This window comes from Neophocaena asiaeorientalis, unplaced genomic scaffold (assembly GCF_003031525.2).
Source record: "Neophocaena asiaeorientalis asiaeorientalis breed wild unplaced genomic scaffold, Neophocaena_asiaeorientalis_V1.1 scaffold246, whole genome shotgun sequence".
NCBI classification, from domain to species: Eukaryota; Metazoa; Chordata; class Mammalia; order Artiodactyla; family Phocoenidae; genus Neophocaena; species Neophocaena asiaeorientalis.
In genome coordinates, this window is record NW_020174551.1 from 3,672,603 (window position 1) to 3,700,042 (window position 27,440).

Sequence of the window (27,440 nt, forward strand, 5' to 3'; positions counted from 1 at the left end):
TTCTCAGTTACAGTGAAATGTCAGTGTAATAGCCATAGGCACTTTTGTAAGCTCTGGGATCAGGCTATTCTATTATTGAAATAGCCTAGAAAATGAAGTCTCTTATTCAAACTCTTTGTTCATACAACTTCTCTATTATCCAATTAAAAAAAGCAAAATGTGAAATAATCAGCCTAGTATTTGTTTTAGTTCATATGGTTTTCAAATGCTAATTGATACCCAGGTGACAGCATAAGAATCCCTGTTGTTTTGTTTTGTTTTGTGAGAAATACAGATTCCTAGGCTCCATTTCCAAACTGAGATTCATTAGGTCAGAGGTGGGACCTGGGAATATGTATTTTTGTAAAGATGGGTGAGTGTTTCTACTGGGTAGTCTGGCTTTGGAACCACTGAATTACATAAAGTATTACAGAAACCTAGTATTTAAGTATAACTGATATTGGGATAAGAAAACAGTACCTGATATTTTGGCTTGAATTCTATATATTCTGGTTTGAAAGATGGTGAAATGTATTCTTTTGGTGAAAAAGCCACCTTATAAAAAGAGAAGTTTTAATTTTAGACTGCTTGTAATGAAAGGATATTTCCCAAAATAATTTTATTCCTTCAATAGTTATTAAAGATATTAAACATGTTAAAAACTAAATATTTTTCTCATAACTACCATAATTTGCGTATAATCAAAAGAAATTTATATCAGAAATATATATAATCTTAGCTTCCCTGACACAATAATATTCACCCTATTGAATGTGTAAAATCAAAATAATGCTCAGCAACTTTAAGCAGAAACAAAATTGGAAAAGAAAACAGAACTGTTAGAACAAATGTAATCTAATTCTAGAAGGTTGTGAAATGCTTTAGATAATAAATAGCATCTGATATTACACTGAGATAGCATTTTCAATGACTCTCAAGCTGTAATTGTTAAATGGGTACTTACTGCCTAAGGAAACACTTCGTACTAAATCAAGGTGTACAGGAACAATTATAGAATCACAGAACCACTGACATTTTAGAGATGGATGACACTTTAGAGATAATAAAGTCCTACTCTTTGTTTTACACAAAAATCTGCAGTTGAAATTATTGCCCTAAATTACCAGATGATTAGTAGCCTAAATCCTAGGCATCCTAAATTTTCATCTGATGCTCCAACTACCACACAATCAAGACTTCAGTGAAAGACAATGGTGCTTTGAAAACACCATTTCTCTAATGTTTAGAGAAAACTTGATACCATCTCTTTGCAGAACACTTAGTACTATAAACTGCTTTCCTACACATTTTCTCCTTTAGTTTGTAGGGGGTTCATTATGTATCAAGTTAGTTAAAATAATTCAATGAATGATGCTTTCATAAGAAATACTTTTGGTTTAAGTGTTCATTAATATTAAGCAGTTAATAACATGACTTTATTCTTAAATCTTCAGCAGCTTCCTACGTTGTGTTATTCATTGCCCTCACACACTGACTCTAAATAATTTCTGCAAGTATCTCAGTATTCCCCACTATAGTTTCTCTCCAGGAAAATGTGTCTAACTCTGAATTCTAAAAATATATCTCGTACTTTTCCACACCTGTTCCTTTGCTCATTTTGTTTTTCTTTGCCTGAATTTTCCAAAATCTCCCTCAAAAACAGTTTAAATTCTAACATTTGAAAGTTTATTGCCTTAATGAATTTAGTAGAAAATTAAAATTAAAAGATATGTATGACAAAGAAGTGGAAGAAAAAGTAGAGGAAAAAATATGATCTAATTTTTGTAAAACACACAGAACAAATAAATAACCCCCCCCAATATAAGCATGGAAAAATATATGAAAAGATACAGAATGTTAACATTGTTTTCTCAAGGGAGTAACTCTGGAGGAGAGGAAAGAGGACGCAATTAACTTTTACTCTGTTTAACGCTGTGTTATTGATTAGATGAACATACAATACTTTTGTTAGTTAAAAAATCCAGGATAGTTATATGAGAGGGAAATGATCAGGATGCTAGAAAAGGACAAAAAAAAGAAGCCAATACAGGAGCTTCAAGATGGTAGACTGAACATGTGCGTTTACTTTCTCCTACCTCCCAAAGTTCCAGTAAATTAACAGAAAATAATATTTTCAAAAGAAAAATCTGATGACAAATTGAAATTATAATGGAGTAATCATGGTTCAGGCATACAAAAACAGAGTCAGGTGGCCATTGAGGATCTTGTCTCAGATAAGATCTGGTCTCATTCAGTGGTCTCTGCACCACCGAAAACCTGAACTTTCTCTGAACTGTACCAGACCCAAGGACACCACCAGCAGTATTCAGAACAATACCTGCCAGCTGCAAACTTATGGTCTTAAGGTCTCCCCTTGTAATTATGCAACCATTTCAGACCCCAACCAATCCTTATTTAACAAGCACCCTTACTTCTTGGCTGCTCCAATCATAATTCTTGATAAACAACTCATGTAACTAAATGTAAACTTGCAGTTTTTGCCTTTATAAGTCTCCCCCATTTTGTAGTCCAGTGGAACACAATTCAAGTGCTTGAATATGTGTCTCCCAGGCTGCAGTCCTAACAGACCTTAAATAAACACCTTTTATTTCAATCAGGTCTCCATTTCTGAAATTTTGGTTAACAAATCCCATTGGAATACTAGAAATCAGTAAGGTAACACACCAAGATCCAGAAAGTTGAGAAAGTTTGGAAAATAGGAAAGCAGATGGATTGACTTAATGGAAAACCCCCATCAAAAAAACCAGAGCTTTGGGACTTCCCTGGTGGTACAGTGGTTAAGAATCCGCCTGCCAATGCAGGGGACACGGGTTCGAGTCCTGCTCCGGGAAGATCCCACATGCTGCAGAGCAACTAAGCCCGCGTGCCACAACTACTGAAGCCTGCGCGTCTAGAGTCCATGCTCTGCAACAAGAGAAGCCACCACAATGAGAAGCCCGGCACTGCAACGAAGCGTAGCCCCCACTCGCCACAACTAGAGAAAGCCAGAGCGCAGCAACAAAGACCCAACGCAGCCAAAAATAAATTAATTAATAAAAAGAAAGAAAGAAAACCAGAGCTTTAAATAACAGAAATCAGGTAGGCCTGAGAAGCAATAAATTCAAGGTCAACATATACAAAGAGAATCAGAGGATGGTGCAATTGTCATAGTATTAATTAAAAAGCTGCATTTGGAACAGCTGGATCACTTGGACCCTTCTTTATCACTGTTCTCTTTCTCAGTGCAAACAGAACATACATTGCTGGCAGCATTGTCTTTCCCCAATCACTCACCAAACACCAAAACAAACAACAACAAAACAAGCAAGACCAAAACTGCTCTCTGAGAAAGTGTGCAATCTGCCTAGGTGGGGACCCTGTATGAGTTTTGAGCCTTAGAAGAGCAGCAGAGCAGAGCTTACAGCCACTCACATTTTCACATCAGATAACCGAAGGGGGATAAAAAGGAAGGAAAGAAAGTTCTATTCAGGAGAGAAATACACTGGTTCTTTGGAAATGCTGTAGGGTCTCCAGCCATCCTGCCTGCCCTCTTCCATCCCCATATACCCTCCAGGGAAGCTGGCCTGTCACACAGAGAATACCTATACAACCAACATATTCCTTCATTCACAAATATAAAGTGAGCCAACAAAGCTCATCAGATATGAGGAAAATCAGTACATGTAAGTGAACGATCAATAAGAATAAACAGAACTAACCCCAGAATAAATAGAGCTATTTCTGAGGAATGTAGGGGGAGGATGACCCTTGGAAAAGATTCTAAATAGTATCCTCAGAAATATCTAAAAGGGTATTATTGATTTCCACTTAGCTATATAATAGGCTTGTCAAATTTAATGTATACATAATAGATTCTAGATTACCACCCTGCTCCCCTCCCCCTCAAAAAAACCACAAAACCTTGGCTTTTCTCTGTTTTTCCTCATCTCAGGTAATGATGCTATCTACTGAATTATTAGACCAGAAACTTGTGTCACCCTATCTCTCCACCTTCTTCTTTTCATATATAACCCAGCATTAAGTTCTGTGGCTACTGGCTTCAAAATATATCAAGTATCCAATCATATCCGACCACCACCTACTACGACTGTAGCACAAGCGACCATCATCTTCCCAACAATAGTCTCTTAACTAGTCTCTTGCTCCCTGTGACAGAGAATGAGAGTTACTTTCCCAAAATACATATTATCTCAAGAACCTCAATTTTTTTAGGGGCAAAAACCCTTACTCAAAAAGCTGCATCTTCCAGCCTCCTTTAAAAGACAGGAGTGGCCATGTGACAAGGTTCTAGCCAACTACATATAATTGGAACTTGTCGGGAGAAGCTTCTGAGAGAATATCTTAAAACAGAGGCAGACTGAGCTGACAGGTACTTTTTTTTTTTTTTTTTTTTTTTTTTGCGGTACGCAGGCCTCTCACTGTTGTGGCCTCTCCCGTTGCGGAGCACAGGCTCCGGACGCGCAGGCTCAGCGGCTATGGCTCACAGGCCCAGCTGCTCCGCGGCATGTGGGATCTTCCCGGACAGGGGCACGAACCCGTGTCCCCTGCATCGGCAGGCGGACTGTCAACCACTGCGCCACCAGGGAAGCCCATTTGTAGACTTTTTAATGATGGCCATTCTGACCGGTGTAGGGTGGTACCTTACTGCAGTTTTGATTTGCATTTCTCTAATAATTAGTGATGTTGAGCATCTTTTCATGTGTCTGCTGGCCATCTGTATGTCTTCTTTAAAAGAGGTGAGATATTAATGCCAAAACTGTGCTTAATTTGTCCTTTAAGTGGAAATTCCATACAATGTTGATTTCATACACTAAATTCTATTATTAAAAAAAGTATTGACTTTTCACGCTTTTCTTTCATACTCATTCTATTATTTAATTTTATTTTTAACATATTCCTTATGAAATCAACATTATATAGACTTGTCTTAATATTTTTATCTTTTTAAATTAAAGTAAATTTTTATTATTTTTTTGGCTTCGCCCTGCACCATGCGGGATCTTAGTTCCCCAACCAGGGATTGAACCCGTGCCCCCTGCAGCGGAAGTGTGGAGTCTTAACCACTGGACAACCAGGAAAGTCCCTCTGAATATTTTTATGTCAAACTACATGGTCATCCTTGTTGCCACAGAGGCAGAGGGTCAAGTTTGCCAACTACACCAAGGATTGAGGATATTATCCTCAAGAAGGGATACTGACAGACAAAAACATGTTAACTATGTGAACAATTAATAAATAGCGTCGAGGTAATCATCTATCCACTTCAGCAAAATTATCAATAGATCTTTACCTCATATCAAAAAAATTAAGTATAGATGGATTGAATATTTAAATATAAAAAAGTACACATAGTCCTTTTTTATATTTAAAAAAAGTATACATAGAAAAAGTATACATATATTTAAAAAAAGTATACATAGAAAATCAGCTAGGAGAATGCTGACATAATCTTGGAGAGGGGAAGGATAATCTAAACAAGATATAAACTAACAGCCTCAAAGAAAAAGCGCCCCGATTTGACCACATAAACAGTTCAAATTTCTATAAGGACGCTGAAGAAGTAAAAAAAAAAAAAATGCAGATAACAAACAGCATAGATAACAAAGCATTTTTTTTTTTTTTTTTTTTTTTTTGGGGAATGTGGGATCCTCCCAGACCCGGACACGAAGCCGTGTCCCCTGCATCGGCAGGCGGACTCTCAACCACTGCGCCACCAGGGAAGCCCCAACAAAGCATTTTTATTCAAAATACGTAAAGCATTTTCACACATAAATAAACACACAACCCAATTTGTAAATATGAGTAGAGATTATAAACAGTCAAATAACAGAAATACAAATGGATAATAAACACATGAAAACTGTTCACTCATTAATTCTCAGGAAAATGCAAATCAATAGAATATCACTTTTGTGCATCAAATTAACAAAAACAAAAATGACCAGGCTGTGAGATAATGGATATTTTCCTACATTTTGGGTGCAAATGCAAATAAGTAAATCTGGTTTAAAAGATAATCTGGTAGTATCTATCAAAAGTAAATATGCTCATATACTTTGATCCAACAATTCTGCTTCTCATATTTATCCTATTATATACTTGTATAGGTGAATAAAGATAATACTTACCATTTAGCAAGTGACTATTATGTTCCAAACCCTTTAAAATTCTTTGAAACAGATGATAGTATACTCATTTTGTGATGAGAAAACTGAAAGTCAGATGTAAGTTGCCCAAAGTTATGTGACCATGGTAGTGGAAGAATCTGGATTTGAACCTAGATATTTCTTACGGTAAAATCCAAGCTCTTTTTCCTATATTCTAGTTTCCTATTCCTAATTCTCTTACCATCAACAAACACTGCTTTTCATTGGTAGATAAAATTAAATTCCCCATCCCCCCTACCTTTCTTCCACCCTGACCTTTGGGGAAATGATTTAGCATCCTGTCATTGTCAGGGTTTAAATAGAAACTTATTAAGCTGTATCTTGAAAATCTTAATTTATGAAGGGGCTCTAAAAATGTGAAGGAACTATTGAAAGACTGTCACCTGAATCAGCTATGAGTTGAAAGAGACGTTAGTCCTTTCCAATTCAGATTAGCACTCCAGAAGTTTGTCTCAAAATACTGCATTTCTTTAACACACTACCTTGGTTCATAAAAAACTCTTCTTTTAACTTCAAAGTTTATTTTACCATAGATTCTGAAGATTTTGTGACTTATGAAGCAATTAGCTTAGACTTTTAGGAATTTGTTCTAGAACTCTGATATGTCTTCAATTTATAAGCCTGTTGCCCTAGGTGATAGATTCTTTCATCTTTCTAAGTCTGTTGATTTTATGTAACCTATGTTTTATGGGTTACCCACTGAATTTATCTTGTTCAACTTAATTTAGTTTTATCTGTCATATACAGGTCTACCACCCTTAAGAAAAATATTTAAGGTAAGTTTTCTTTTTCTTTATTTAAAAAAAATTAAACTCTTGACCATGTACCTTTTATCCAGTTTCCCTCAACAGTAACATCTTGCAAAACGATGTAATATCAATATCACAACCAGGATATTGACATCGTACAATTAAGATGCAGACATTTCCACAAAGATCCCTAATGTCCTTTTAGAGTCACACCCATTTCTTTCCTGTATCCACCTCCTACTTAATGCCTGGCAACCACTAACTTGTTCTACATTTATAATTTTGTAATTTCAAGAATTTCATATAAATGAAGTCATATAGCAAATAATATTTGGGGATTGGCTTTTTTTCACTCAGCATAATTCTCTGGAAATTCATCCAGGTTATTGTATGTATCAAAGGTCCTTTGTATCGTTGAGTATTATTCCATGGCATGGAGGTAGTACAGTTTATTTAGCTGTTCACCAATTAAAGAACATTTGTGTTGTTTCCACTTTTTGGCTACTATGAATAAGGCTGCTATAAATATTTGTGTTCACGGTGTTTTTGTGTGTGTGATCATAAGACTTAATCTTTCTGGGATAAATGCCCAAGAGTATAATTGTTGGGTTACATGGCAGTTGCATATTTAGTTTTTTGAGAAACTACCAAACTGTTTTCAGGAGTGGTTATAAAATTAAAAATTCCCATCAGCAATTTCTCTACATTTCACCAGCACTTAAGTTTATTACTGTTTTTTATTTTAGGTAAGAGACTTAGGTCAAGGTTTGGTTTTGTTTGCCCATGGATGTGCAATAGCTCCAGCACTACTTCTTGAAAAGGCTATCATTCCTCCATTAAATTGCTTTTGCATCATTGTCAAAAATCAGTTGGGCATACTTTTGTGGGTCTATTTCAGGGATGTCTATTCTGTTCCATTGATCTTTGTGTCTCTCTCTCCTCTAATACCACACTATCTTGACTCTTGATTACTGTAGCTTGATTACTGTAGCTAGTAGACCTTAATTAGGTAAAGTGATTCCTCCCATTTTCTTCTTTTTAAAGATGATTTTAGCTATTCTAGGAGCTGTGCCTTTCTATACACATTTTAGAATGATCTGGTCTATATTTACAAAGAGCTGGTATTTAGATAGAAATTACATTAAATCTATAGGTCAGTCTGGGGAGAACTGACATCTTTACTATGTTGTTTTCCAATTCATGATATGGTATGTGTATTTATTTAGGTCCTTGACTTCCTCCGTCAACATTTTGTGATTTTTATCATCTAGATCCTGTACATGCTTTGTTAGATTTAAAAGTATTTAGTTTTCTTTGGAGTTACTATAAATGTTATTGTGCTTAAAATTTTTGTTTCCACATGTTCATGTTAGTATGTAGAAATGCTGCTGATTTTTAAAAATTGAAGTATAGTTGATTTACAATGTTGTGTTAGTTTCAGGTGTATAGCAAAGTGATTCATTTGTGTGTGTGTGTGTGTGTGTGTGTGTGTGTATTCTTTTTTAGATTCTTTTCCCTTATAGGTTATTATAAAATATTGAGTATAGTTCCCTGTGCTATATGGTAGAACCTTGTTGCTTATGTATTTTATGTATAGTACTGTGTATATGTTAATCCCAAATGCCTAATTTATCCCTCCCTCCACCTTCCCCTTTGGTAACTGTAAATTTGTTTTCTACGTCTGTGGATCTATTTCTGTTTTGTAAATAAGTTCATTTGTATCATTTTTTTTAGATTCCACATATAAGCAATATCATATGATATTTGTCCTTCTCAGCCTGCATTACTTCACTTAGTATGATAATCCCTAGGTCCATCCATGTTGCTGCAAATGGCATTATTTCATTCTTTTTTATGGCCGAGTGTTAAAATGCTGTTGATTTTTGCATTTGGAATTTTTATCCTTTAAACCGCTCAACTCACTTACTAGTTCTTGTAGGTTTTTTTGTAGACTCCTTGCTATTTTACATAGATAACTTTTTCATCTGAAAATAGAGACAGTTTGATTTCTTCTTTTCCGATCTGTGTGACTTTTATTCCCCTTTCCTGCTCTATTACGATGGCTAAAACTTGCAGTATTATATTGAAAAAGAATAATAAGAGCAGACATACTTGCCTTGTTCCTGATCCTGGAAGGAAAACCTTCAGTCTTTCACCATTAAGTAAAATGTAATATGGAGGTCTTGTAGATGCTCTTTATCTAGTTGAGGAATTTACCCTCTAATACTACCTTGTCGAGAGTTTTATATCATGATTGGGTGTTGAATTTTGTGAAGAACATTTTTGTATCAATTGATATGATCATATGATTTTTCTCCTTTATTCTGTTGATATCATAGGTTACATGGACTGATTTTCAAATGCTGAACCAGCTTTGCACACCTGAAATACTTACCATTTGTCATTGTATATAGTTCTTTTTATACATTACAGTATTGGTGTGCTAATATTTGGTTGAAGATTTATGCATCTAAGTTCATGAGAGATATTAGTCTGTAGTTTTCTTTTTTTGGTAATGTCTTTATCTTGTTTTGGTATCAGAGTAATACCAGCTTCATAAAATGAGTTGGAAAGTGTTCCTTCCTCTTCTCTCTCAGAATAGGTTGTGTAAAATTAGTGTTTTGGTTTTTTTTTTTAATGTTAGTAAAATTCTCCTGTGAAACCATCTGGGCCTGGACATTTCTTTTCCAGGAACTTTTAAATTACCAATTCAATTTCTTTAATGGCTACAGGACTATTCAGTTTAATTCATCTTGATTTAGTATGTGGTTTTCTGGACTTGGTTCATTTCTTCTAAGTTATGAGCATAAAATTTTTTGTAGTATTTCCTTGTTATCTTTTTAATGGTTGCATATATGTATGTAGTGGTATATCAGGTTTCATTCCTGATTTTGGTGATTTGCATCTTCTCTCTTTTTACCTTTGTCAGTCTTGTTAGAGGTTTATCAATTTTATGGATTATTTTGAAGAACAGCTTTCTTTGTTTCATTGATTTTTCTCTATTTTTTTAAAATTTTCAGTTTCACTGATTTCTGGTTTTTTTATTATAAATGCTTTATTTATTTATTTTTTAACATAGAGGAAGCTTGGTGGTGGATATGTAGCCATGTGGTGTTTTTATGACTGAGTTAAAGTTCAGGCTCTCTTTCTTATAGAATGTAAATGTGTACCAACACATGTATATGTAATTGTTATAAAAATTAAGCTTAGTCACTAAAAGAAGATTTGCTGTCTGAACTTTCTCCTATAGTTTTTTCACCTTCACCATCAGGCACTGGAGCATCTGGCCTCTCTAGAAGATCTGGGTCTAGTCCTTCCGATATCATTTTGTTTCTTACTGCCATCACTGGAATACCCACCCATTTTGAGATATCTGGCATATCTTAGATCCTTGGCTACAGTTAAGATATTTTCTGGTGTTACTTCACTTTCCTGTGGTCCAAAGTCTTGTAAACTGTTCTGCTGTGATTGCTCTGAAGTGGTTTCAGAATGTGTTTCATTTGTGATCCTAGTGACACTTACAGGAGATACTTCAAACGTGACATCATCTAGCCCTGGGATAGATGACAAGTTTGCATCTAAAATATTGAGAGTTGTTTCAATTTGCTGGATACAAAGAGAAAGGTCTGCCAGTTTCTCCTCACAAACTGTAGAAAATCGGTTGAGAAACTGTACACTGTGTAGCACAAATTGGTTTAGAAATGCCACCGTTCTGTTCTGTTGAACAGCTGGCACCTTAGTCAGGTCTATGCCTGACCCCATGAGAGGAAGCCCATCCTCATCCATCTCCTCTCTGTTCTTTATTATTTCCTTCATTCATCTTTTTGGATTTATTTTGCTCCTTCTTTTTCTAAGCTCTTGAGGTGTGGGAGCTTAGCTTATTAATTTGAAAGTTTTCCTCTTCCAATGTATGCATTTAGTGCTATACATTTCTCTCAGTGCTGCTGTTTTAACTGTCTTATCAATTTTGATATGTTATATGTTCATTTTTATTCTATGTATTTTTTATTCCATTCGAGATCTCCTCTTTGACCCAGGGATTATTTAGAAGTGTGTTTTAAAATTTCCAAGTGTTTGGAGATTTTCCTGTTGTCTTTCTGTTATTGATTTCTCATTTGATTCTGTGTTCTGTATGCAAGACAAAGATGGCCTCTGTGTATTGCCACCCCACCCACCCCAGGTTGTTTACTTATTCACAGCAGGCTGAGACCCATTAGCTCAAAAGTCTGCCAGCACCAGACTAAAATTTGTACACATCCAATTATTTTAAACACAACCAAATAAGCAGATTTTTTAACTATTTAGAGCTTGCCTGCTTTATATACTCAAGAAACTGTGCCCAGCATATACTGGCTATAGGTAAAATAAACCCTGGGGTTATAAAGACCCCAAGACTCTGCTGCCCTTTGGGGTTCCTGACCCAGAGACTCCCTTCCAGGCTGCTGAGTGAAATCACCTAGAGATGTAACCCTCTCTCTGATATCCCTCTCCTCTAGGAATGTCCTTGTCCTTCTCTCCCTCTGAGTATTGGCCTCTGTGCGGTAGCCTCTAGATGGTCTCATGCTGTGAGAAACTTCCCCCACATGCAAACCTGTCGAAGTGTCACTCAAATAAAGCTGTGTGTGCTACTGCCACCTCCTGGTCAAATGGTTTTCCTTGATCAGCCCCCAAATCCCTTGAACTCCCTATATTCCATTATGGTCAGACAGCACCACTTCATATAATTTTAATTATTTTAAATGTGTTGAACTTGGTTTTATGGTCCAGGATGTGGCCTATCTTAGTGAATGTTCCATGGGCACTTGAAAACACTGTGTACTCTGCTATTGTTGGATAGAGGGTCAGTTAGATCCTGTTGGTTTATTGTGTGGTTTATTGTTTATTCACTATCTTAGTGAATGTTCCATGGGCACTTGAAAACACTGTGTACTCTGCTATTGTTGGATAGAGGGTCAGTTAGATCCTGTTGGTTTATTATGTTGTTAAGGTGTTCTATATTCTTGCTGATTTTCTGTCTAGTAGTTCTATATTTACTGAGAGTGAGGTGTTGACATCCCCAAATATAAGGGTGGATTTTATTACCTCTTTCAGCTCTATCATGTAATGTCATGCTTTGTTACTTTAGTATTGTCATGTCTTCCTGGTGGAGTGACACTTGTATTATTATATAACATTCCTCTGTATCTCTAGTAATTTTCTTTGCAAGTAAGTCTATTTACTTTATTTGATATTAATATAGCCCTTGTTGCATTTAATAATTTATATATATATATATATTTTTTTTTAAATGATTAAATTTTGAAGTCACATCTTTTCCCATTCTTTTGCTTTTAGTTTACATATGTCATTGCACTGATATTTGAAGTTAATTTCTTGTGGACAACATATAGTTAGATTATGTTTTTATCCTTAATCCCCACATTGTCCAATGGTCGTGTGTGTGTGTGTGTGTGTGTGTGTGTGTGTGTGTGTGTGTATACAGACACCCATGGGTGAATATACAGATGGCCGCCAATTTTTTTTTTTTTTTTTTGGCTGTGTTGGGTCTTAGCTGTGGCATGCGGGATCTTTCGTTGTGGTGTGTGGCCTTCTCTCTAGTTGTGGTGTGTGCTTTTCTCTAGCTGTGGTGTGCGGGCTTCTCTCTAGTTATGGCACATGGGCTCCAGAGCGCGTGGGCTCTGTAATTGCAGCATGCGAGCTCTCTAGTTGTGGTGTGCAGGCTTAGCTGTCCCATAGCATGTGGGATCTTAGTTCCCCGACAGGGGTCGAACTCGTGTCTTCTGCATTGGAAGGAGGATTCTCAACCACTGGACCACCAGGGAAGGCCCTGTCTTTTTTTTTTTAATTGAAGTATAGTTAATTTACAATGTTGTGTTAGTTTTAAGTGTACAAAAAGTGATTCAGTTATACATACATACATACATATATATATATATATAATTTTTCAGATTCTTTTCCATTGTAGGTTATTACAAGATATTGAGTATAGTTCCCTGTGCGATACAGTAGATTTTGCTGTTTACCTATTTTATATATAGTAGTATGTATATGTTAATCCCAAATTCCAAACTTATCTCACTCCCACCCAACACTATCCCCTTTGGTAACCATAAGTTTGTTTTCTATGTCTGTGAGTTTATTTCTGTTTTGTAAATAAGATCCTTTGTATCATTTTTTAGATTCCACATATAAGTGATATCATATGATATTTGTCTTTCTCTCTCTGACTTACTTCAGTTAGTATGATAATCTCTAGGTCCAACCATGTGGCTGCAAATGGCATTATTTCATCCTTTTCAATGGCTGAGTAATATTCCATTTTATATCTCTATCTACCTACCACATCTTCTTTATCCATTCATCTGTTGATAGACATATAGGTTGCTTCCATGTCTTGGCTATTGTAAATAGTGCTACTATGAACACTGCGGTGCATGTATCTTTTCAAATTAGAGTTTTCTCTCGATATATGCCCAGGAGTGGAATTGCTAGATCGTATGGTAGCTCTATTTTTAGTTTTTTAAGTAACCTCCATACTATTCTCCATAGTAGCTGTATCGATTTACATTCCCACCAACAATGTAGCAGGGTTCATTTTTCTCCACACCCTCTCCAGCATTTATTATTCACAGACTTTTTAATGATGGTCATTCTGACTGGTGAAAAGTGATACCTCATTGTAGTTTTGATTTGCATTTCTCTAATAATTAGTGATGCTGAGCATCTTTTCATGTGCCTCTTGGCCATCAGTATGTCTTCTTTGGATAAATGTCTATTCAGGTCTTCTGCTCATTTTTTGATTGGGTTGTTTGTTTTTTTGTTATTGAGCTGAATGAGCTGTTTGTATATTTTGGAGATTAATCCCTTTTTGGTCATGGCATTTGCAAATATTTTCTCCCTGTCCATAGATTGTCTTTTTGTCTTGTTTATGGTTTCCTTTGCTGGGCAAATGCTTATAAGTTTAATTAGGTCCCATTTGTTTATTTTTTGTCTTTATTTCCATTACTCTGAGAGAAGGATCCAAAAACATATTGCTGCAATTTATGTCAAAGAGTGTTCCACCTACGTTTTCCCCTAGGTGTTTTATAGTATCTGGTCTTACATTTAAGTCTTTAATCCATTTTGAGTTTATTTTTGTGTTTGGTGTTAGAGAATGTTCTAATTTCATTCTTTACATGTAGCTGTCCAGTTTTCCCAGCACCACTTATTGAGGAGACTGTATTTTCTTTATTGTATATCCTTGCTTTCTTTGTCATAGAGTAATTGACCATAAGTGTGTGGGTTTATTTCTGGGCTTTCTATCCTGTTCCATTCATCTATGTCTGTTTTTGTGCCATTACCATACTGTTTTGATTGCTGTAGCTTTGTAGTAGAGTCTGAAGTCAGGGAGCATGATTCCTCCAGTTCCAGTCATCTTTCTCAAGATTGTTTCAGCTATTTGGGATCTTTTATGTTTCCATACAAATTTAAAAACTTTTTGTTCTACCTGTGTGAAAAATGCCATTGGTAGTTTGATGGGGATTGCGTTGAATCTTCAGATTGCCTTAAGTAGTATGGTCATTTTAACAATATTGATTCTTCCAATCCAAGAACATGGTATATCTTTCTGTCTTCAATTTCTTTCATCAGTGTCTTATAGTTTTCAGAGACAGATCTTTTACCTCCTTAGGGAGGTTTATTCCTAGGCATGTTATTCGTTTTGATGTGATGGTAAATGGGATTGTTTCCTTAATATCTTTTTCTGATCTTTCATTGTTAGTGTATAGAAATGCAACAGATTTCTGTATATTAATTTTGTATCCAGCAACTTTACCATATTCATTGATGAGCTCTAGTAGTTTTCTGGTAGCATCTTTAGGATTTTCTATGTATAGTATCATGTCACCTGGAAACAGTGACAGTTTTACTTCTTCTTTTCCAATTTGGATTCTTTTTATTTCTTTTTCTTCTCTGATTCCTGTGACTAGGACTTTCAAAGCTATGTTGAATAAAACTGGCAAGAGTAGACATCCTTGTCTTGTTCCTAATCTTAGAGGAAATGCTTTCAACTTTTCACTGTTAAGAACGATGTTGGCTGTGGATCTGTCACACATGGCCTTTATTATGTTGAGGTATGTTCCCTCTATGCCCACTTTCTGGAGAGTTTTTATCATAAATGGGTGTTGAAATTTGTCAAAAGCTTTTTCTGCATCTATTGAGATGATCATACGGACTTTTCCTTCAATTTGTTGATGTGGTGTATCACACTGATTGATTTGTAGATATTGAAAAATCCTTGCATCCCTGGGATAAATCCCACTTGATCATGGCGCATGATTCTTTTAATGTATTGTTGGATTTGGTTTGCTTGTATTTTGTTGAGGATTTTTGCATCTATGTTCATCAGTAGTATTGGCCTGTAATTTTTTTTTAATATCTTTGTCTGGTTTTGGTATCAGGATGATGGCGGCCTCATAAAATGAGTTCAGAAGTATTCCTTCCTCTGCAATTTTTTGGGAATAGTTTGAGAAGGATAGGTATTAACTCTTCTCTAAATGTTTGATAGAATTCGCCTGTGAAGCCATCTGCTTCTGGACTTTTGTTTTTGGGGAGTTTTTAAGGTTTTTTTTTTTTGTTTTTTTGTTTTGCCATACGCGGGCCTCTCACTGTTGTGGCCTCTCCCGTTGTGGAGCACAGACTCCGGACACGCAGGCTCAGCGGCCATGGCTCACGGGCCCAGCCGCTCCGCGGCACGTGGGATCTTCCCAGACCGGGGCACAAACCCGTGTCCCCTGCATCAGCAGGTGGACTCTCAACCACTGCGCCACCAAGGAAGTCCCTTTTGGGGAGTTTTTAAATCACAGTTTCAATTTCAGTACTTGTGATTGGTCTGTCCAAATTTTCTCTTTCTTCCCGATTCAGTCTTGCGAGACTGTATGTTTCTAAGAATTTGTCCATTTCTTTCAGGTTGTCCATTTTATTGGCATTTAGGTGCTTATAGTAGTCTCTTATGATCCTCTAACTTCTCCTTTTTCATTTCTAATTTTATTGATTTGAGCCCTCTCCCTTTGTTTCTTGATGAGTCTGGCTAAAGGTTTATCAATTTTGTTTATCTTTTCAAAGAACCAGCTTTTAGTTTCATTGATCTTTTCTGTTGTTTTCTTCATCTCTATTTCAGTTATTTATGCTCTGATCTTTATGATTTCTTTCCTTCTACTAACTTTGGGACTGAACCTGGGGCCCTGGCAGTGACAGCAGTGAGTCCTAACCACCGGACTGCCAGGGAATTCCCTATTTTTTTAATTTAATTTTTATTTTTTAATGGGGGTGTAGTTGATTTACAATGTTGTGTTAATTTCAGGTGTATAGCAAAGTGATTTAGTTATACATATATCCATTCTTTTTCAGATTCTTTTCCCATATAGCTTATTAAAGAATATTGAGGGCTTCCCTGGTGGTGCAGTGGTTGAGAGTCCACCTGCCAATGCAGGGGACATGGGTTCGTGCCCTGGTCGAGGAAGATCCACATGCCGCGGAGCGGCCGGGCCTGTGAACCATGGCCGCTGAGCCTGCACGTCCGGAGCCTGTGCTCCACAACAGGAGAGGCCACAACAGTGAGGGGCCCGCGTACCGCAAAAAAAAAAAAAAAAATTGAGTAGAGTTCCCTGTGCTGTACAGTAGTCCTTTTTGATTATCTACTTTATATATAGTAGTGTGTATATGTTAATCCCAACCTCCTAATTTATCCCTCCCCCAGCTTTCCACTATGGTAACCATAAATTTGTTTTCTATATCTGTGAGTCTGTTTCTGTTTTGTAAATAAGTTCATTTGTATCATCTTTTTAGATTCCACATATAAGTGATATCATATGATAGTTCTCTTTCTCTGATTTACGTAGTATGATAATCTCTAGGTCCATCCATGTTGCTGCAAATGGCATTATTTCATTCTTTTTTTAATGGCTGAGTAATATTCCATTGTATATATCTACCACATAAGTGGGTCTCTTGTAGACAGCATATATATGGGTCTTATTTTTGTATCCATTCAGCCAGTCTATATATTTTGGTTGGAGCATTTAATCCATTTACATTTAAGGTAATTATTGATATGTATATTCTTATTGCCATTTTGTTAATTGTTTAGGATTTGTTTTTGTAGGTCTTTTTTCTTCCCTTCCTCTTCTGTTCTCTTTTCTTGTCATTTGATGACTATCTTTAGAGTTGTGTTTGGATTGCTATTTCTTTTGTGTGTGTGTATCTATTGTAGATTTTTGGTTTGCAATTACCATAAGGTTTTGATATAACAGTCTGTATATATCCAAGATTGTTTTAAGTTGCTGGCCTCTTAATTTCAAATGCATTTCCAATATCCTACACTTGTACTCTCCTCTTCTCATGATTGCTGGTTTTGATAGCATATTTGTGTATGGATCATTTCCTACCTTTATTGCATGTTTGCCTTTACCAGTGAGCTTTCCCATTTGTAATTTTCTTGTTTCGAGTTGTGTCCTTTTATTTTCTGCCTAGAGAATTTCCTTTAGCATTTGTTGTAAAGCTGGTTTGGTGGTGCCGAATTCTCTTAGCTTTTGCTTGTGTGTAAAGCTTTAAACTCCTCTGTCAAATCTGAACGAGAGCCTTGCTGGTTAGAGTATTCTTGGTTGTACGTTCTTCCCTTTCATCACTTTAAATACATTGTGCCACTCCCTTCTGGCCTGCAATTTCTGCTGCAGTTTCTGCTGACAAATCAGCTGATAACCATATGGGGATTCCCTTGTATATTATTTGTTGCTTTTCCCTTGTTGCTTTTAATATTTTACCTTTGTCTTTATTTTTTGTCAGTTTGATTAATAGTGTCTTGGTGTGTTCCTTCTTGGGTTTATCCTGTATGGAACTCTTACCCACTTCCTGGATTTGGGTGACTGTTTCCTTCCTCAGGTTAGAGAAGTTTTCAGGTAATACCTCTTCAAATATTTTCTCAGGCCCTTTTTCTCTCTCTTCTCCTTCTGGGAACCCTCTAATGCAGATATTAGTGTGCTTGATGTTGTCCCAGAACTGTTGTCTTAAACTGTCCTCATTTCTTTTTATTCTTTTTTCTTTCTTCTGTTTGGCAGCAGTGATTTCCACTACTCTGTCTTCCAGCTCACTGATCTGTTCTTCTGCCTCATTTAGTGTACTATTGATTAATTTTAGTGTATTTTCCTTTCAGTTATTGTATTCTTCAACTCTGTTTGGTTGTTCTTTATATTTTCTAATTCTTTGTTAAAAACTTCTAATTTCTTGCTCTGTGCATCCATTCTCCTCCCAAGTTCTTTAATCATCTTTACGATCATTACTCTGAACTCTATTTTGGTTAGATTGCCTATCTCCATGTCACTTAGTTCTTATTCCGGGGTTTTATCTTGTTCCTTCGTCTGAAATATATTCCTTTGTGTAAATTGCTATTTGTACTTTTATGTATGTGGTAGGTTGGTTATGTTTCTCAACCTTGGAGAAGTGGCCCTCTGTAGGGGATGTCCTATGTGTTCCAGCAGTGAACTCCTCTCTCGTCACCCAAAGGCCAGGGGCCAGCTGGTCCCCGGGCAGTGTCCAGCCTGAGTTTGTGGACTCCGTCTGCAGGCTGCAGGACTGTAGTTTTCTTGCTCCTAGTGTATGCCTCCTGGTGGGTGAGGCTTGTCTAGAGACTTGTGCAGGTTTCCTGCTGGGCGGGGTTGGTGACTGCTCCCTGGTGGGTGGGGCTGGGTCTTGGTCCTCCAGTGGGCAGGGTCATGTCTCAGGGCATATGTAGAGGCAGTTTTGGGTTTAGGAAGTCTTTAGGCAGCCTGTCTGCTGATGGGTGGGGCTGTGTTTGTTGTTTAGCCTGAGGCATCACAGCACTGGAGCCTGCAGGCTGTTGGCTGGGGCAGGTCTTGGTGCCAAAATGTCTGTCTCCAGGAGAACTCATGCAAATGAATGCCCCCTGATATATCGACCACCAGTGTCTATATCCCCATGGTGGTCCACAGCTGCTCCCTGCCTCCCCAGAAGACCTCTAAGACCAGCAGGTAGGTCTGGCTCAGGCTCCTCTCATATTACTGCTTTTGCCCTTGTTCTCAGTGCATGTGAGATTTTGTGTGCACCCTTTAAGAGGGCAGTCTCTATTCCCCCTAATCCTGTGGAACTCCTGCAATCAAGCCCCACTGGCCTTCAAAGCCAAATGCTCTGGGAGCTCCTCTCCCTGGTGCTAAACCCCTGGGCTGGGGGTCCTAACATGGGGCTCAGAACTCTCCTGTGGGAGAACCTCTGTAATATAATTATCTCCAGTTTGTGGGTCACCTACCTGGAGGGTATGGGGTTTGATTATATCTAGAGTCCGCCTCTCCTACCAGTCTCATTGTGGTTCCATCTTTATGTCTTTAGCTGTAGAGGGTCTTTTCTGGTAGGTTTTAATTTTTTCTTTTAATTAATTAATTAATTAGCTGTGCCAGGTCTTAGTTGCAGCATACAGGTTCTGCGCTGAGGCATGTGGGATCTTTAATTGTGGGATTCAGGATCTTTTAGTTGCAGCATGCAGGCTCTTAGTTGCGGCATGTGGGATCTAGTTCCCTGACCAGGGATCAAACCTGGGTCCCCTGCGTTGGGAGTGTGGAGTCTTAACCACTGGACCACAAGAGAAGTCCCCAATCTTCTTCAACGATGGTTATTCTGCAGATTGTTGTGACTTTGGTGTGCTCATGAGAGGAGGTGAACTTCGGGCCCTTCTATTCTGCCATCTTAGTTGCTCTCTCTCAACTGTGTCTTTTAAATGGTGTATTTAGACCATTTATCATTTACTAAATTTCCATATCAGTTATCAATGACATGTTGGGACTTAAGTCTGCCATTTTGTTATTTATTCTCTGTTTGTTTCCTCTATTTCTCATTCCTTATTTTCTTTCCTTACCTTCCTGTGGGTTGTTTGAAAATTTTTTAGGATTCCACATTGGTTTATAGTTTTTCAGTACATTGTTTTGGGGTTTTTTTGGTTTGTTTATTTATTTATTTATGGCTGTGTTGGGTCTTCGTTGCCATGCGCAGCCTTTCTCTAGCTGCAGTGAGCAGGGGCTACTCTTCGTTGCGGTGCGCGGGCTTCTCATTGAGGTGGCTTCTCTTGTTGCAGAGCATGGGCTCTAAGTGCACAGGCTTCAGTAGTTGTGGCGCACGGGCTTAGCTGCTTCGTGGCATGTGGGATCTTCCCGGACCAGGGATCAAACCTGTGTCCCCTGCATTGGCAGGCAGATTCTTTTTTTCTTTTTTTTAACATCTTTATTGGAGTATAATTGCTTTACAATGGTGTGTTAGTTTCTGCTTTATAACAAAGTGAATCAGTTATACATATACATATGTTCCCATATCTCTTCCCTCTTGTGTGTCTCCCTCCCTGCCACCCTCCCTATCTCACCCCTCTAGGTGGTCACAAAGCACTGAGCTGATCTCCCTGTGCTATGCGTCTGCTTCCCACTAGCTATCTATTTTACGTTTGGTAGTGTATATATGTCCATGCCACTCTCTCACTTTGTCACAGCATACCCTTCCCCCTCCCCATATCTTCAAGTCCATTCCCTAGTAGGTCTGTGTCTTTATTCCTGTCTTATCCCTAGGTTCTTCATGACCTTTTTTTTCATCTTAGATTCCATATATATGTGTTAGCATATGTTATTTTTTTTTCTCTTTCTGACTTACTTCACTCTGTATGACAGACTCTAGGTCCATTCACCTCACTACAAATAACTCAATTTCATTTCTTTTTATGACTAATATTCCATAAGGTTGTACCCTACTTCTAAAAAGCTGTACCTTTTTCGATTAACATTTAAAAATACATTACAATTTATAGTTTTTTAGGTAATTTTTAAAGTTGAACTAAGATTCTTTTTCTGGACAACCAGCTATCACCAGACTCATTAGGCTTGTCACCTCTACTTATAAATCTTCTCATTATTTTGCCACATAGATGAGTTTGTTCTAATAAACTGTTCATAAATAGCTTGTCTGGTTTCAAGGTATTTAAGTTATTTTTGTTAAATGTTTACTAGTTAAATCATTATGCAAATGGTAAAAGGGGTAAGCTTTGCTTTTTACTACTTTTAATGCTTCTTTCATCATTCCTTTACGGTACTTTCTCTATAACGCCAAAAGATTTTAAAATTTCTATTTCCTATACTTTAACTATTAGGTTAATGGTTTATTTGATTTGCTTGTGGTAATTTAAATTGTGGGAGGTTTGGGTTACAGTTAGTTCAAAGTATTCATAAATTATGAAATCTCCTGGGTGGTAAACTAGGTGCTTTATTTAAGCTATGCTTAGATTTGTCCAAGCACACTTTCCAGTATGCTTACCTTGTTATGAATTGTCTCCTCTCACATGATTAGTATTTGTTAATAGATTATAGAGGATTATTTTAATACTTGAGAAAGGTGATGGGCGGTGTGTGTGTGCTTCATAGCCTAATTCAATTAAGCACTCTATTCTTTTTTTTTCCGTACGAGGGCTTCTCACTGTTATGGCCTCTCCCGTTGCGGAGCACAGGCTCCGGACGCGCAGGCTGAGCGGCCATGGCTCACGGGGCCAGCCGCTCCACGGCATGTGGGATCTTCCCGGATCGGGGCACGAACCCGTGTCCCCTGCATCGGCAGGCGGACTCAACCACTGCGCCACCAGGGAAGCCCCACTCTATTCTTAATTTACTACTAAATCCTCCTTTTTTTAAAAAAAGTATTTATTTATTTATTTATTTTGCCTGTGCCAGATCTTAACTGCAGCATGCAGGATCTTTAGTTGTGGCATGAGGGATCTTTTAGTTGCAGCATGCGGGCTCTTAGGTGCGGCATGCAGACTTCTTAGTTGCGGCATGCGTGTGCGATCTAGTTCCCCAACCAGGGATCGAACCCGGGACCTCTGCATTGGGAGCATGGAGTCTTACCCACTGGACCACCAGGGAAGTCCCCTCCTTTGGTTTTTAGTTTCATAAAAACTTTTGTGTAATAAGAAATATATTCTTGGGACTTCCCTGGTGGCCCAGTGGTTAAGACTCTATGCTGCCAATGCAGGGGCTGCGGGTTCGATCCCTGGCCAGAGAACTAAGATCCCACATGCTGTGCAGCGTGGCCAAAAGATTTTTTTTAAAAAATGGAAAAAAAAAGAAATATATTCTTGAGATAGAAAATGTAGCCCATTTCTACTCACTCCATAAGTTACACCTTGACCTAATGTTTTTATGTATAATTATTATGCTTACTGTTGTTCCTTTTTAGGGTTTGCTGAAGATGGTAGTATATAGATGAATTAGCAAGGGTTGGTGAGGTTTATTGATTATAGAACAGGTTCCTCTAGAGGGATATGAAACACTGCCAACTTCTTTGAGTTTTAAGCTGCTGCTAGTAGTACTCTGGTGAATAATTTTGTCATTGTAATTATTTGAGTTTAGGGCTAAGCATAGTGGGGTATCTAATCCCAGTTTGAGTCTTAGCTGTCATGTAATCAGGAAATATTAAAGTCACTGGTAGTTTATTTTTATTTTAGCTATGGCTTTTTATGGCTTAGTTAGAATTCAACTTTTTGAAAACTTATTCTGTCACATGCTTTATGCAGGTTTTCTATGAATTTAGGTTTATCAAATGACTGCGGTGGCTGGCACGAAATTTTCCAACCTTGGATAATATAACTTAGTCAAAGTTGCGTTTATGGCTTAATTTTTATCACTGCTGTTTCCTGTGCAGGTGTGGTTGAGCAAGGCATTATGAGCTACTATTGTAGTGTGCTTGATTCCTGCTCCTTTTAATCTTTATGATTTACAGGGCATTCTAACTGGGGTGTGGATGCTTGCATGTGTAATTTTATTAAAAGCTAACAGAAAGGCTAGGACCAAACCTATGTGTTTATGGAGTTAGTAAACTCACCTAGGTATTTTCAGTGCCTTGCTTTAAGTCTTAACTGCATTAACAGGCTGAGTTTGTATGCATGATTATGTGGTAATGTGTACATGATTAATTTGTGTATTTTATATTAGATTTAGTGTTGGATTTTAAAATTTAATTTTAATAAAAGTGGCTGATAAATCTAGGGAGATGTCTGTCTATGTAAGTGGTATATATCTATGTAATTTATTGGTATGATTAGGGTTTATTTTACTTGAGTATTGAAATGTCTGTGTTTTGTTGGATAGATTAATTAAATTCTATGTATTTGTATGTTTCTTACCTTGTTTTGGGGGTTTGGTAGGGCATTATAGGCATATGGAGCATAGGGCTTAGTGTGGGGTAAGGGGATTTGTTAAGCAGGGCGTTTACCTATTTAATAAATGTGTACGTGTATGTGCGTGTAATTATGTACATGTACATGCACACGTACGTGTGTGTAATTTCCTTATGTCCTGTAACCATTGACTGAATAACACCTTATGGTTGATAATGCTGGTTAATAATATTCAATTAAGTCCAGTTACAATTTATTTCACTTTGTTAAGTCCTCAGATGGCCATAGCCGAGTCACAGCATCCCTTAAAAATTAAAAAATACCAAATACATGAACCACAGTTATGTGTGAGCATGGGCTGATTAGTCATTAGCCCACTGAGATGTCTTATTTAAGGGGTAAGGGTGGGCAATTTTAGGTGAGATGGTCCTAAAGTAAAAACCAGATGTCTGATAAAGTTCATTAATAGAAACCCCTACAAGTCATGGGCCCTGAGCTAGAAGAGAGACACATGCTAAGTGGGTTGATGGTTTCACGTGGCTTGCTGATTAAGCTTGTGATCTATTGGATATGATATGCATGTTGACTGGAATTGATTTGACTTAATGTACTATGTACTATTAATACCATTATGTTCTATGTAATATCAATAATATAATGTACATGCTTATAAGCATGGGGCAGATAATTAATGCACAATTACACATATATTATATATATAATATATATGTACTTATATACGTGGATATATACCATATGCATGAAATACATTAGCTATTTATGGGAGGGGAAAATGTTATTTTAATACTGACATGGTACTTTAAGATTGTGGAAATGTCCCATAACAATTATCAGGGAATAGTTTAAGTAGAGTTTCAGCTTTGGGTGCTGATGGTGGAGCTTGAGCTTTTTCCTGGAGTCCTAGGGAGATATATTATTCTCCTTTTCTGGTTTACAAGACCAGGGTAATAAATATACTACAAAGACTCTTCATATTAGGAGATTACTTTCAATAATGCTAGCTACTGGTATTAGCACTAGAATTAAAAAGAAGTATAAGATGGATGCTAGTTGTCCGGTAATAATGAAGTGGTGTTCTATGGGTTGTACTCCAATTCATGTTAATGTTAGTAGATCTGCTACTAATACTCAGAATAGGCACTGGCTAAGAGGTCAGACTGTTATACTTCATTGTTTGGATGTGTGGAATATTGGAATGAATGCTAGAATTAAAATTGAGACGATTAGGGCTAGTACACCTCCTAGTTTGTTGGGAATTGATCGTAGGATGCATATGCGAATAGGAAATATCATTCTAGCTTAATATGGGGTGGTGTGTTGAGAGGATTTGCTGGAATATTGTTGTCTGGATCTCCTAGCAGGTCGGGTGAGAATAATTCTAGTATTAGTAATGCTAGGATTAGTTGTAAAGTGCCTAAAATATCTTTGACTGTATAATATGGATGAAACGGAATTTTATCTATGTCAGATAGATTCCTGTGGGGTTATTAGAGCCTGTTTCGTGAAAAAAATAGAAGATGGATGGCTGCTAGGGCTGCGATAATAAATGGAAGAATAAAATGGAAGGTGAAAAATTGTGTGAGGGTTGCTTCATCTACTGAAAATCCACCTCAGATTCATTCAACTAGGTTTGTTCCCATTTAACCTCCAGCTAATAGTGAAGGGACTGGTGCCAGAATTCAAGTCTTCTGACTCAAAATCTTGTACTCTTTCTATAACAGTATGATGCCTGGTAGATTTATGCCACTCTTTTTCTAAATAAATTTTAGGCCAGTAATCAGATGGGATTTTTGTGCTATTTTTAGATGAATGAGCCTGGAAAAAGTAGTTTGAATAGCAAAACATTAAAATTTCCAGGACATTTTAATGGCTTATTGGGACAACTGGATTGAATTAGAATCAGTAATGTCCTGGACAATTGGGATTTCTGTCTTTAAAGTGACTAAACCCTTCTGCGTGTAGTCCAAGACATTCTTATATCAAATTCTACTCCCTACAAAACAGTATTAGCATGGGGTTCCAGTGTCTTGGATTAAGGAGTCAGTCATTAAAAATTATGAGGAAAAGTACTGACAATTCTTTAAGGGCTTAGAATCTTCTCCCCTGTGTGAGCATGGTTCATACCTACTGAGTGCAAAATATGAAGTAGACCAAGTTCTCCTTTCTCTTCTCGCCTTTCATCTCAGTGTTTCTTTCTTGCCCGATCCTCATCCCAAGCCACACAACCCTTGTTCCATTTGTGCAATACTGCTATTAGCCTGGCATGGCATTGAGACAGCTGAATCTTGAACAACTGAAAATTCTCACAGTGTAAAAAAAGGAATCCAGTACAGTTAATTTCAAGTATTAATGGAAAATTGGGATGAGGAGAATGGCTTCTGTAAAATTGTTCATGTCACAACAGCTGGGCAAAGATAGTTTATGCTTCCCTGGTGCTATTGTGAGTTGCCCATTAAACAACAGCCATTTTGGGAGAGGCAGAAGAATTAAATACTATAACCTGCTGAAGTTAATGTTATATTTATATTGCTTTATAATAATTTATAATAAACTATGATAAATAATATAAATAAAATTTACAAATTCACAATAAAGTATATGCTTTCTTGATGACAGAATATTCAGTAAAAATTAATTCAAAACAATGTAAAATGTTAACAATGGTTTTTAAAGGATATATCAATCTACTTACTGATTTTCCTTTTCTATTTGTATTTTTCTGTCCATAGGCCTTATCTTGCATTAACTCATCTGAAAAAGAATGAAAAAATGATATAATTAAGTTAGCACTTGTGGCATTTGACAAGCATGTTCTTCAGACATGTCTCGAATGACTATGTAGCACAGCAGTTAAGGGCACAGGCTCTGGAGCCAGACTGCCTAGACTCAAATAGTCTCTGCAACAACTAACTATCTAAATTTGGACAAGTTATCTTGCCTCTCTCTGTCTCAGTTTTGTCATCTGTCAAAGGGTAAAGATCCTCTCTCATAGGATTGTGTGATTTAAAGGGCTAAAGCATCTAATACTGTGTCTGGGACATAATAAGCACAAATGAATGGAAGTTTTGCTGTTATTGTTACCATCGTTACTACTCCCTCTATTCTGACCCCTGACACACTGCACCCTTGGGTCTGTCATCTAGTAACTCTGACTACTAATTTGAATAGCATTGTTAAAATACATAAAGTTATTAAAGTTAAATGTCATCATGCACCATACTTTATGTACATCAAAGACTGTCTTGTAGTCAGATTATAGTCAATGTATTGAATACTTCTACTTTTCTGGCTCAATGCCAGTTCAAAAAATGAAGTAAAAACAAAAAAAAATATCACCATTTTACTCTAGGTGGTTCTGAATGTTTCTGTAGCTGTTAAAAGATTAGGCACCTTATCAGAGCTATGCTTGACTGCATGTTTAAAAGATTGCTTTTACTAATCCTTGGAGCCTCATTTTAGCCTATCCTCTAGCAGTCATTTGGGTAATCTTCCATCATTCATTTGCTATACATACCCAACTCTGTAAAGCTGTGTGGACAGACAATCTACATTCTAGATACATTTCATGAATAATTCTATATTTCCTTAATTCAATTCATGACCCTAGAGAGGATTCTTATGTAATAAACTTAAAGAATTTATAAAAGTATGGAGTGGAACGACCATATTCTTCAATGAATTGTGGTGCTAGGCTAAAAATATGTGCATATATATCAGGAGTCAGAGGGCATCTATGAAAGTAGCTCCAAAGGAACTGGGCTAGGCATATGCCTCTAATTTGCTTAAAGGTAATGATAATTCAAGGAATTTAGCAAGAGCGCTGAACCTTACTAAATAAACTTTAATATACTGCAGTTTATCTTATATAATGTATCTATAGAAGAATTAGGTTAATTATATAAGACTGGTCTACATAAATAAACTGAAGGGTGTAATGCAAAGTATAATAAAATCATTTAAAATATATATTTAGGAATCTTGAATCGTTTTTAAAAGGCTCTGTTCAGATATAAATTTAGGAAAATAGCCTTCTAGAGAAATAGGAGACCAAACAGTCTTAAAACCATCTTTCTCATTTTAAAAATGAGAAAAAAATCCAGAAAAGTTATGACCTGCCCAAGAGCAAATAGGAGTGAACAATAAGAAAATAAGCCCTGTTTTCCTCCCTAAGCATTTACTTTTTAAAAGATACACCATAGATGTTCTTTCCAATTCTGTATTTGATTTGCCACTGCTTATAAAGGCTCTTTACTCTTCAGAGGAGATTGGACCACTGGCTTGTTTCACAGACTTCTTTTACAGAATTGTCAA

General features: G+C 36.9%; 1 protein-coding gene, 1 long non-coding RNA gene and 1 pseudogene across 2 annotated transcripts in view; 1 reads left to right on the forward strand and 2 right to left on the reverse strand.

Moving 5' to 3' along the window:
- The window catches only part of CATSPERT (catsper channel auxiliary subunit tau), a 133,092-nt gene that overhangs the window by 7,122 nt on the left and 98,530 nt on the right, over nucleotides 1-27,440 (reverse strand). Inside the window, 1 exon segment of the mRNA XM_024757341.1 lies at nucleotides 460-534. Within this exon segment, the coding sequence (XP_024613109.1) occupies nucleotides 460-534 (75 nt within the window).
- LOC112407892 (uncharacterized) lies at nucleotides 6,913-27,095 on the forward strand. The gene is made up of 2 exons (XR_003004844.1): nucleotides 6,913-6,943; nucleotides 25,859-27,095. It is a non-coding gene; the product is annotated as an uncharacterized LOC112407892 (long non-coding RNA).
- Nucleotides 10,123-10,702, reverse strand: LOC112407891 (WASH complex subunit 3 pseudogene; annotated as a pseudogene).